Here is a 12,844-nt window from a genome sequence, read left to right on the forward strand (position 1 = left end):
CCTTCTCTTAGAAGATGAGAGAAATCTAGTCTTAAAATTACAACCTTTGCAAATCTCCATTTATTGATAACTCACAGTGAATTAGGGACAGAAATATATGTCTTGAGATAATATCAGAATTGCGCAGTGGGAGCTAATTATATCACAAGGAGGATAAGGACTAGTTTAGGGATCCTCATATTGGTAGATGACTTTATTGATAAAATTAAAATTGACATTTCTTACAAGCAATCTCAGAAAGGGCGGACTCTCATGACCTGTCAGGATTACGTCTATAACACATTCATCATCATCAGTAAACTCAAAAAATTGTCTTACTCCGTAAAACCTCACAATTTTCTGATCAGAACAAGATTAAAAACAGTCTTAATCTCATTATTTATTTAACAGCAATAAAGATCATTATGTAGCGATCCAAGACAGACAAACAAAGCATTGTCAGTGCTGATGTTTATTGAATGAGAAAACAGTTAATTACAACAGACACATAATATAAAGGTGATTAATAAAGGATTGCATTAAAAGTGACAGCGCTTAATTAAGGAGATGATAGCTGATCATTGGCTGTATAATAGCCATTTTGAACGACCAGCTTTTGGGATACATTAGAATAACATGTACAAGATAGCAAGAGGTGCGACTTCTTAATGATAGCGGAGATTTCCTTGATGAACAATGAAGTGGTTTGCTAAAACAAATAAATCAACAGGTGCGATTTCATATTCTATGGAAGACCACGTTTCTAGTATAACTAGTGAAGGTCGATAGCATAGCATGTTAATCAACAATTAGTCATGCGATGGATTAAGTGACACATCTCCCAAAGACCACTACCATGAGGAGAGTCATAACCTTTCACAATCGATGGAGGAATATAAAGCAATGGCACCTTGTGATCTAGAGGGGGCATCGAAGGAGAAGAATCTTCAAACACAAATATAAAGATATTAACCAGTAAATCTGGATATACATCTAAACAAAGTTGTATTAAATATAAGACAAGATCATCAAATCAGATGAGAGAATCAGATTGAAAACGGATATAAAAGGGTCAATACTCATCGAGGAGAAGATCAGGCATTACAGTTCTGTCATAGCAGATTGTTATGAAGCTAATATCTTATAACATCAATCTGTTTATATAATTATATATATTGTTTCCCAGGTATTTAATACAATCAATTACATACATGCACTAGGAATATTGATTACAATGTGATTGATGTTTATATTATGCTAATGATATCGATATATGCATATATTCATAATATAGAAGATACTAGCATATTCACAGCCCAATTACTTAAATCATTTATATAGTCTCCTCACCCACCCTAAGGAGAGGCGTGGTGTTGTTAGGGAGAGGCAGAGTAAATCCATTCCAAATTAGGTGAGCCCCAAGGGTGGTCTGGACGGATGTTCTTGAAACCTGGGCCCAATTATGGAGGTGGTGTCATTGCACCCTAGACAACTAAATCCCCATCCAAGGTTGAGGATTAGAAAGGAAGTAAGAATTGGTGCTTGAATATAGCCACTATCAATTATACTATGAATAAATATGGTTATCTAGTTTAATAAATTAATTAAGGCATGATAATATTAAGTAATGGGTATTGATTATTGGGAAATTGGCAGCCTCCTAGTAGGGGACATTACAATGTTATATGGGACAGTTGGGCTCCTTACAACACCTTCCTTGTGAGTAGCCGAGGAAAGCATGAAGGTGTAAAAAACAAAAACGTGCAACCAAGACATTTCAGCCACTTTCTTTGTGCTAGGCCATCCTCAATAAACACTTCTGGCATCTTTTTTTTCCCTGGTCCCTTCTTACCATGTCACCTTTCCAGCATGTATCTAGGCATTCCTGTTTCTTATGCTATTGTACGGGAAAGATTTAGCTTCCTCTTTATTTATGAATCGTATAATTAGGTCTTAGCATAGGTTCTTTGTCTGGCTATGTGGCAAAGCCTTAACTTGATTTTATAGTAAATCATCTCTTTTAATGTTACTTGTATTTTTACTTAAAAAAAAAATATCTCTTTACATGTTCTATAATTTTATTAGTCTACTTAGAAGTTGAACATATAAAATGCTGCTATCTCCAACTATTTGAATGAGTATTGTTAAAATTTATCCGTTTACCAAGCCAACCTAGATAATGATATCAGTCGTATCCATGAATAGTCATTTGTGATTGTTTCTCTGCTGTCAATCTTTGCAGATCAAGTCCTATTATGGTATAAATCGGAATCTGTTGGTGAAATTTAAAGATGACACCATAGATGAAACGCCAGTATTAGCAAATGTTTTAAGCTTTGAATCTGCAGTGAGTTCTTGTCTTGACATGTCTGTTCGTACTCTTCCTGGAGATCATGGTGTCCCTTTACAGCAGGTACAATAATCTTTACAGCAATATAGAATCATTGTAGATACAATTGTTGGTTTTTACTTATAAATGCAAGTATTCTAATTTCTAATTAATATGAATTTTATTTACAACATCCCACACAACCCTTAAAATCAAAACAATGCCGTAACTTTTGATACATCTGTGATAACCTCCTTTTTCACTGCAGAATCTCACTAAATTGAAAATTCTGTATTATAGAAAATGCACAAATTCAAAAAATATTTGAGAAACACGAGAAAGGTGTTTTAACAGATTATAGACCACAAAATAAATAATACTAAAAGGTTCTGAAGACCAATCGATTGGATATTTTCAGATGGAGAAAATTGCCTGCCCAAAACAGTGGTGAGTTTATCATGGGAAGCTTCCCACATTTCTATGTAAATGAACAACATTGGATTTATTTTTTCAGCTTTACTGTTCATTTTGAAATGTCAATGTTCTCCAATGGAGCAAAAGATTGCAAAATGGCACTGGGAGGACAAATGATAGGGCCAAAAGAATTAATTAAATGCTCTAGAAAAATTTCCATTTCTACTGCTTAGCAGCATTTTTCTCCATTCACTAGCAGCATAAGCGTGATGACTTCTTCTTTGATAATTTAAGAGTATTTACTTGACATGTACATATAACCTTCATCCATTGCCTCACTTTAAGTTTTGATATTTGACTCTACAATGTTCGTGTCATGATTCCTCCATCATTTAGCGGAGGCAAATGTGGGGGATACCACAGAAGCACTTGTCCTTGGCACTTTGTTTCTGATATTGGCAAGCACCAATGAAGAAAATGTAAGTAGCTTTGCTTCAATTTCTGACTATGAGTTCACCTGGTACTATCCAAATTATTTCTAGATACGAATATGAATTCACTTGGTACTAGCAGCTCAATCAAGGAATTTTCCACCTTAGTGGGAGCTTTCCAAGATTTTTAATTTTTTGGGTCAACTGGATAATTTTCAACTATGATCTAAACTACATAAACTTAGTGTGTCCTGAACAAGACCCTTGCACTAAGCCTTACTTTCTGTAATTCAAAAAGTGACAAATTCTCATATAAATTTAACACAAATGTACAAATGACATGAATGAATAAAGTGGTCATCATTTGTGTAGAGTGAGTTTGTTGAATACTACATTCTGTCACACACTGATATGCTTATGGTTAAGTTTACAATCTATCTTGCACGATCATTAAAATTGTTAAAGGTGAGCTATGGAAGGGAACCTGTGTAATGCAAAATATCTAGATTCTAGAAAACATTGTGTACCAAGTCTGCTTGTATGAGACATATGTTGGGTGCTTTGTTTAAACCTTTGTGATGGTAATTGGGTTTAATTTGTGATAACAGATTCTCCCTGAAGTTCCTCCACCTATGGCTGATGCAGTAACAAGGGGTGGAGAAATTCTTGCAAATTTAGCGGCAGGAACACCTTGGGAAACAGTGGCAAAAGAAGTGAATACATCTTTCGGTGCAGATACTGGCCTTCGTCAACAAATCATGCAAGACATAGATCAGTTAGTAGATGAAATTGCAACTTGGATGATGTCTAGCTCTCTTAAAATTTTACCATGAAATTACACATATGATCCCACCATGAGGACCCTTGAAGTGATGGCTCAACTCTCCCATTACTGAGTACCTCTATATCAGTAATGGCAATGCAATATGAAGGACGGCAATACACTACTTGAACTTCACATTAGCTTGGAAGAAATGTTGACGCCAAATGGGCAATCCTACTTTGGTAACCTGAAACTGTATCAAAATTGTATGCATAGTCCCAGAGTAATTTACAAATATCTTGCATAAGTATTTTGGGCTTTTATGTCTAGGGGAAGAGTGCTTGATTCATTTAACTATTGTATTCTGTTATATGCTTCATAGATGTTAACTTTTGTTACAATTACAAATGTAAATAACCTGCTTAGAAGATATCTTCCAACCTAGAGGAATTCACAGGATTTTTTTAATGGATGCATAAAAGCAAGAGCTACAAGACAGCTCAGTCCCTGCATAAAACTACATGGCTGATTTTTGGGAACTAACTGTTTGGTTTCAATGTTACACACTGACTAACAAAACATTGTTATTTTGTTGTCATCTTCAAAATCTTGTAGGGGGAACAGAGTGCTGGAGGACTAGTTTGTTGACTCGGGCAAAGCTTAGTCCAAATAAAAACGAGAATGTTGAAACCAAATGTGCAGAAATTGTATGTTTTTTTTAACTGCCTTGAACAGTCAAAAATAAAATGCCTCTGAATTGAGCCTGAATTGACTAAACAATTCTGACTTTTCCATCTTTAATTTGTAATTTGTGTTATTTTATGCATTGACACTTTATCACTGACAAGAAATTTAGTTATAACATTTGTGCTGAGATAGAAGCTATGATTTTCAAAGAAAAAATCAATACAATTCACTCAGAGAGGAAATCAATTCTTAGTTGACAAAGTTTCACAATGTTTCATCATTTGTGGGGTGAAACATTTTCTTTAGGTGATATATTATGAACAGTATACCCTAAAGTTTAAAAAAAATTGTTTATCTATCAGCATTAGAAGACTCGATGTTTCATTCGGTACTTACTCTGTTATGACAGATTGAAGAGCATCCAGCAACCAACAAAATGCATTTGCAGTTACTGTAATACTCTCTCTAAACACTTTGTTCAAGGACATTCTTGAGACTCATTTTCATCTTGTACAATGACATCATAGCCTATTGCATGGTAGAACCTCTAGATAGAGAGGAGGAAGACCAATGTTGGTAGTTGTACTCTAGAAATTAATTGACAATAGTTTACGCATATAGAGACACAAATGTCAATATCACTAGAAGATATGTTTTGTTAGAAGATATGTTTTGTAATCATAATCTAATAATTATTATATTATAATTATTTCAAATGGGATATTCTTGTAAATCATATTGTCAAACACACCTTAGGATTGAGAGGGGGGGTGAATCAATCCGGACCTAATACTTAAACTTTATTACTTAACACACAAACTCTTTGATCTTATTCTTATCAACGGCAATGAAAGATACACCGTGCACGAGAGATCACCGGAATTACGTGGAAAACCAAAATAGGGAAAAACCATAGTGAGAGTCAACTCACAATATATGAAATGATCACAATATAGCTTTAGGCTCACTACCAAGGAAGCTCACTACTCCTTGAAGGACTTGCAGGCTAGAGCAAACTACCCTAGGACAAGATACAATGCTTGTAGTCTGAAGATGACTTCTCTAGAGCAAGATACAATGAATACATGAATTAGGAACAAATAGGCCTTTAGAAATATTGCCTCTAGCAATCTCCAAACATGAAGTTGTCCTTGAATCTTTGTCTCAAGCAACCAACTCCACAGCAATCACAACACACTAACTTTGTCACAACTGACTTCTGCAGATGATATAATCATGTAGGCGCAACACACTCTTTTTCCACATACACTCACACCTTCAACATCAATTTGATCTTCTATATATACCATCTTCTTCATTGCAAAAATCAATTAGGTCGGCCTCAACAAAGGACAAGGATAGGTCCTATCAAATCGGCCACCAAAACATAATTGTGGAGATAGAGAGGACCTAAACAACATATCACCTTGAAACACGGATTCCAATCACCATGCGTCATCAAACAAACCTTCTAGCATTGTGCAGAGTACACCAAGACATTCCATGAACACCTGGCAACATTCTCAAATCCTTCATTCACTTCATCATATCAAGATCATACTAGCACAATTTAACCGATACTAAACACTTCATTTCAAAGAGCTAGTCAAACACAGAACATAAAATCATTACTTGCAAACCACAACACTATATGATAATTGAATTGAGACACAACATAGATGTTATAAACATGTATTCTAAGGCGCAACACTAGAAGCATCAATGCAGAGAAATACACAGCATTTCTTGGACCACTTCTGATAGAGAACCGAACTGTTAGCAAATAGAAATTACTAACTGTTGGTGTAATTATTTATTCATCTTGGATATTATTACACCTTACTTTAGTTTACTTAGGTACATGCATATCATAGTAGTTTGGGTATGAGACACTTGGGTGTTTGTGCCACATTGGGATAGTGTGTGTAGAAGAATTTCCACCTTTTGTGGTCTTGTTGTTACATTCCACATTCGGTGGGTGATCCACCTCATGTGGAATATTATATTGTTTCTCCTACCTACCCCTACTTATCCCTACCTACCCTTGTTTCTTATTGAGCTAAATGTCATGTTTGTATGCTCACATATCCATATAACCTTTCCTATATAAGCAGGCTCATATTCATTGTATGTAACTATTGAACAATTGATCATTTATCTATTGATGAGAATACAGTTTATGCTTGTCCTATATTTTGTCTCTTTATTTTGTACTTTTCATTGAGCTCTTGATCTTGGCAAAATCTCACATGGTATCAGAGTCATTAGAGTGTCATTGATTTGTCTTTGGAGAGATTTTGAAAGATGTCAAAAGGCAGATCTAAGGAGCAGCATCTTTTAGAGGCGTCCTAGACTAGATCCAACCTCGCCATTGAGTTCAGGTGGCCGTTTCTATAAATTTTGACTACAAATACACCTATGTTCAGGTAAAATTGTTTTTGTAGCAAAAAAAAATTTAGTTGGAGGGTCATTTGACCCTTTCCGATCAACAGTTTGCAGAATTTGTTTGAGTCGCATTTCATTTTCTGCATAATTTATCAGATCTGAGCAATTTTATGTACTGAGCTTATTATTTTCTACAATCCATATTGTGTTGGGTAATATTATATTGGCACCGTTATTGTTTCGTGGGTTCTATTCTTAGATCGGGCTTCATTAGGGAAGAGTCGAGGCTTCATTGATGTTGTTGCCCGTATTTTGGTAGAGGCCCAGTGCATTTCCTTTAATCAGCTTCTATTCCTTGTTTGGCGACAATTTGAATTTGATCAACGACACAGATCTGTGGCTCCTGTATTTTGACTCATTGATCATGCATGGTCTCTCTTAGTAGTTCAATCTGCATATTGAGATCGATATCCATGAATGGGTGCATCTATAAATCTTTGTGCTGTTGCAAGAATTTGCAAATACGTTGATTGTCCTTTGTCTCTTCGCAGAGGTTTATGAGATTTGATCAACGATTCCTTGACCTGCGCGGAAACTACATAGAGCCAGCGGAGTTTATTTGACAATCGTGGCTTATTTATAAGTCGTGTTCTCATATCACACATATTGGGCATTGTGCATTCACCTCCTATCGTTCCAGTGGTCTTCCATTGCATATGAAGGACGGGCCCATTTAGTTTGGCATCCTAGACTTGATTTTTACTTACATGATCAACACACAGGTGGACTCATTTGCCAGTGCACATTGTGTGGTTAAAGTTTCATGGGTTATATTTTCCATACGACGTGTATCTTTTCTTAAGAAGGCCTCACATACACAATTTTACAGGTTTATAAATCATTTGCAGATTCCAACCTTCTTTTTGGAGTGAGGGGTGGGTGAGGCCCCACGTGGCCCCCACATTCTTCTTTAATTTTTTTTCTAAAAAGTTTTTTTAAATGAAATTTTTGGAAGATAAAAATATTTTCTTTATTCCCACAAGGTATATGCTTTAGATCAGAGAATATTATCTGCTTATGGCATGTTGACGTCATCATATGCAATGGAGTTTTTCAGCCCCCTCTCCATTTACATTTTTAGTTTGATAGGCGAACTTCAAATGGTGATATCTTGGGCATATGACATCATTTTTCAGTGCATTTTTTTTTATTTGGGGTAGAATTCCATCCTCTTCGCAATGGTGCAGGTGGTTTTCCATTTTGATCCACGGATTTTTCAGAAAATGCAGATTTTCACGACTATACCTATCCAATCCTCGTTTCTGCAACTTCCGGGACTCCGTTTGGGCTCATACGAACTTCTTTTCAAATGTAGTTTTTTTTAAAAGTGCATAATTTTTCATCTACTTTCATAATCTGCTATCAGTTTGCAGTGATTTTAAGTAGAAATTGTATTTTCAACATATGGTCTTTTTTGGCCAATGTGGCACTTGTATTGCATAGATCTATCTTTCTGGTCTATTGCATTGTAGTTTTCAACCTATTGGGCCATTTGTAAAACAAAATCAGAAGTCCACCTTGGCCATTGTTTGCAAGTGGCCTATTGTACACGCACTACATATAAAGTGTCAAAATCATCATTTTTGTGGGGGGGGATGTCTCTTGTGCTTTTGTTCTCGTGTTCCTTCCTTTTGCTGCTATGGGTTCTCCTAAGTTTCCTCTCTTAACTCCTAATAATTATGCTACTTGGAAAATTGATGCATGGAGTAAACTTATGGAAAAAAGACTAACTCATTACATTGATGGAACTATTGTTGCTCCCGCTGATCCAAAGGCTGATCTTGTTGCTCACTTGGATTGTCTCACTGAAAATATAATGGCAATTGGTACCTTAAGAAAGTATGTATTAAAGGATTTTATCTTTCATATTGAGAAATATACCTTAATTAAGGATGCTTAGCAAACGTTTCAAGACTTGTATGGTCAAGTTGATGAAATTAGGGGATATCAGATTGATAGTGATCTCACCATGTTAGATCCCAAGAACTTTGATACAATACAAGATTATGTCACTAAGGCAAAAGAGTTGAGGGCACAACTCAAGGATAGTGGCATTGATAAGAAGGATACTCAATTGATCTTCAATTTGATGGGAAAGCTTGCACAAGAATATGCAACATTTGTTTCTAGTTTCCAAACCCATAGGATGACAATGGGTTTAAGCTACACAATGCCTACATCTGATGCTTTCATCGAAATGTTGATGATGGAACAAACTAAGTTGATAAGCATGGGCATTCTTAAGACTTCTAAGTCTCAAGCATTAGTGGCAAATCAAGGGAACAAAGGAAATCAAGGAAAGGACAACTCAAACAAGAAGAAATGGCAATCAAAGCCTAAGGACAAAGCACCACCTTCTCCACACCAAGGAGATTCATCCTCTTCCAAGAAGGACAATTCACCAAAGAGGGAGAAACCTACTTGTGCCTATTGTAAAAAGGTTGGTCATGAGGAGCATCATTGTCATTCTAAGAAGATTGATGAGCTCACACACATCCTCAAAAAGAACAATATTGATTTTTCTAATGCCTACAAAAAGAGGATTCATCACCTTCCACTTCCTCACAATCAAAGAGGAAAGGGAAAGCATTCATGGCCTCAACAAGTGGGAAGACTCGTTCTTTTTGGAAAAGAAAAGGACAAGCTCTTTGTGCTACTACAAGTCATGATTCAAGGAAGATGGCTTCTAGATTCGAGGGCTTCTCATCATATGGCATCTTTGCAATCTATGTTCTCTTCATTTGAGCCTTGCCACATGCCACAGATTTTGATGGGTAATCATACATACATGGATTTGATCGGGAAAGGAACTATTGTCATTGGGGATAACTCCTTCAATGATGTGTTGTGTGTACCCCACTTGACAAACAATCTTCTTTCCATCTATCAAATCACACATGAGGGGCAACTAAGTGTAAGGAAAGCAAGTGCGAAAATTCGCTTTCCTAATGTCAGTTTGCAGGGGAGAATAGACTAGTGTATACAAAATTTCAACATTTACAGAATATGGCACAAGCATGAGCAAACACAATTAAGCAACAAAGAGATAGAACACATGGAGTTAACGTGGGAAAACCCTTTCGGGATAAAAACCCACCACCAACAAAAAAGGGACTTTATTATCAGTATGTCAAATACAATAAAGTTCAGTCTATGGATTTCCTTTTTTCACTCTGTCAAATAGTCGTTCCAGATGTAACATACAACACTCGGATAACAGTTATAGCATACTCAATGGCTATCGTAACTCTCTCTACATTCGGTTCACATTTGGCTTCTAATACCAAACCGGTTGACCGTTCATCTGAGCAACTGCAACAACGGCTTGAAGTCTAACCATCTGTCTGCGTCGGTCCACATTCAAGGAAAACCAATTATCCCACATGCAACAGGGAGTCGGGTTGATTCGTATTCATATACACTGATAGTCTCATCCTTAGTGTCCGAGTGGTCACCTTTTTTGGATCTCGGTTCATTCTCACACCGACCTCAGTCTTCGCTCCATTGGTCATCGGTATAGCCTTCAAACAATAGAGTCGATCGCCCAATGAAACCGGATTGCCTAAGGCGATTCCATCGGGTCATCGGCCAGACAGATGAACGGTTACCCCAACCTCCGATAACTGAGAGCGGTCTCATCGGCTCATCGGATCAAGCACTGCAAGGTTACTCCAATCTCCGATAACAGAGAGCGGTCTCATCGGCTCATAGGATCAAGCCCAAAAATGCTATCCCGATGAGCGAAGCACTCCGAGACAGAACAAGACGGACCTATCGGGACTTCAACGTAGCCTTCAGCATATTAACCCGAGAGCCGATATTGACCCAATCGCCTAAGGTGACTTCATTGGGTATTGGTTTAACTCCAGACTAGAACCCCCGATAGCCAATGTCAACTCGGACCGCCTAAGACAGCTCCATCGGATCATCGGCACAACTTTGATGCAGTCTTCAACTCTGTTGTTCCATCCGTGTAGGCTAGCTCGATCAACCCGAACATGTCAAGTGAATTAGAGGCACATTTCCAACACTAGGAGAATTGTGGAGTTCACACCTGAGTCAGTTTTCAATAGAGACTTGGAGACTAGAGCTATCATTGCGACTGGCGTGGTTGATCATGCATCTCGGTTATATTCCTTTACAGATTTTGTTGATGAGGATGGTTTCACATATAATGATTCTTCACATGATGATTTTACATATGATGATCACACTTCTTGTGATGATTCAGATTTTGAGGAGAACTTTGGGTACCGGATTCTCACATGTGACCCCATTCTTGAGCCTTGTATTTCATCTCCTCCTACTGATATTACATCACCCATTGCACTTGATGATGCAGATAGTGCAACAGTTTTGCCTTCTTGTGATTCAGCGCAACAGGATATATCTCGTCTTCTAGCTTCAGTTCATTGGGATGCCTACTTGACAGACATTGCAGGTTTGTTTGTGGTGTCTTACATTTCAAATTTGGGAGACATCATTCATGATATTCATCTTTTCTTTGATGAAGATGATCCTTCTTCAATTGTTGCGAGGGAGCACTCTGACCCTCTTGTTCATTCTCTACATGATTATTCTTTTGAGGTTGACATGATTGTGGATTCTTATGTACAGCAATTGGAGGAGGTCTCTTTATCCTTTGAGGAGACATGTGAGTATTTGGATCATGTTCTACATTCTTCTCAACTAGATCTTGGAGTGCCTTTTTCAACAGTGTGGAGCAGTTCACCACCTTTGGAGGGGGTACCTTTTAGGATCAACATGGGGACACTTGAACAGTTTTCAGAGACTTCATTCATCATGAGTTTTTTTTCTACATCTTCCCTTCATGATTGGGGAGACTTCATGGATACACCTTTGATTTTGTTTCTTCCTAAGGGGAGGAATGTTGTTCAACGTTCATGGACCAGTTTCTTCATTCATTCTTGAGCTTCTACCATTGGTGCAGATTCTACATTGAGGGGGGGCTACCTAGCTTCTCTTCTGCTCTCATATGGGGGGGACTTTTTTCTCACACAGGGTTTTGTTCCTCACACACTTCTATGAGAGTTCTCTTGTATAGTTTTCATCTCTCTTTTGGGGGAGGGTTTTTTCCCATTGGGTTTTTCTCTCTTTCCCCTCTTTATGAGAGATTTCATTGCATTGGTTTGCATGCATTTGCATTTGTACATGGATACCTAATATGGCCTAGTAGTCGGGACCTATCTTGCATTGCTTAGTTACATTGTCGACTTAAGTGCATTCCCCTAAGTTGCCTTAAAGGGGGCATTGGTGTAATTATTTATTCATCTTGGATATTATTACACCTTACTTTAGTTTACTTAGGTACATGCATATCATAGTAGTTTGGGTATGAGACACTAGGGTGTTTGTTCCACATTGGGATAGTGTGTGTAGGAGAATTTCCACCTTTTGTGGTCTTGTTGTTACATTCCACATTCGGTGGGTGATCCACCTCATGTGGAATATTATATTGTTTCTCCTACCTACCCCTGCTTATCCCTACCTACCCTTGTTTCTTATTGAGCCACATGTCATGTTTGTGTGCTCACATATCCATATAGCCTTGCCTATATAAGCAAACTCATATTCATTGTATGTAACTATTGAACAATTGATCATTTATTTATTTATGAGAATACGGTTTATTCTTGTCCTATATTTTGTCTCTCTATTTTGTACTTTTCATTGTGCTTTTGATCTTGGCAAAATCTCACACTAACCATATTAGTTGCAACACCGAGGACCTGAAAAGATAGGAGTGCAATGTCCTTGGAACATAAACATTATATC

General features: G+C 37.2%; 1 protein-coding gene across 3 annotated transcripts in view; it reads left to right on the top strand.

The window, feature by feature from the left end:
• Positions 1-4,226, top strand: part of LOC131039282 (uncharacterized) — a 240,790-nt gene extending 236,564 nt beyond the window's left edge. For 2 of the 3 annotated variants that reach the window (XM_057972155.2, XM_057972020.2), the window contains 2 exons: positions 2,222-2,392; positions 3,762-4,226. In XM_057972155.2, the coding sequence (XP_057828138.1) occupies positions 2,222-2,392; positions 3,762-3,986 (396 nt within the window). In that variant the 3' untranslated portion in view covers positions 3,987-4,226. Of the gene's footprint in view, positions 1-2,221; positions 2,393-3,118; positions 3,202-3,761 lie in introns of all 3 variants that reach the window. The other variant, XM_057972094.2, reaches the window with a different exon arrangement.
• The last annotated feature ends 8,618 nt before the right edge of the window (positions 4,227-12,844 follow it).

This window comes from Cryptomeria japonica, chromosome 9 (assembly GCF_030272615.1).
Source record: "Cryptomeria japonica chromosome 9, Sugi_1.0, whole genome shotgun sequence".
NCBI lineage: Eukaryota > Viridiplantae > Streptophyta > Pinopsida > Cupressales > Cupressaceae > Cryptomeria > Cryptomeria japonica.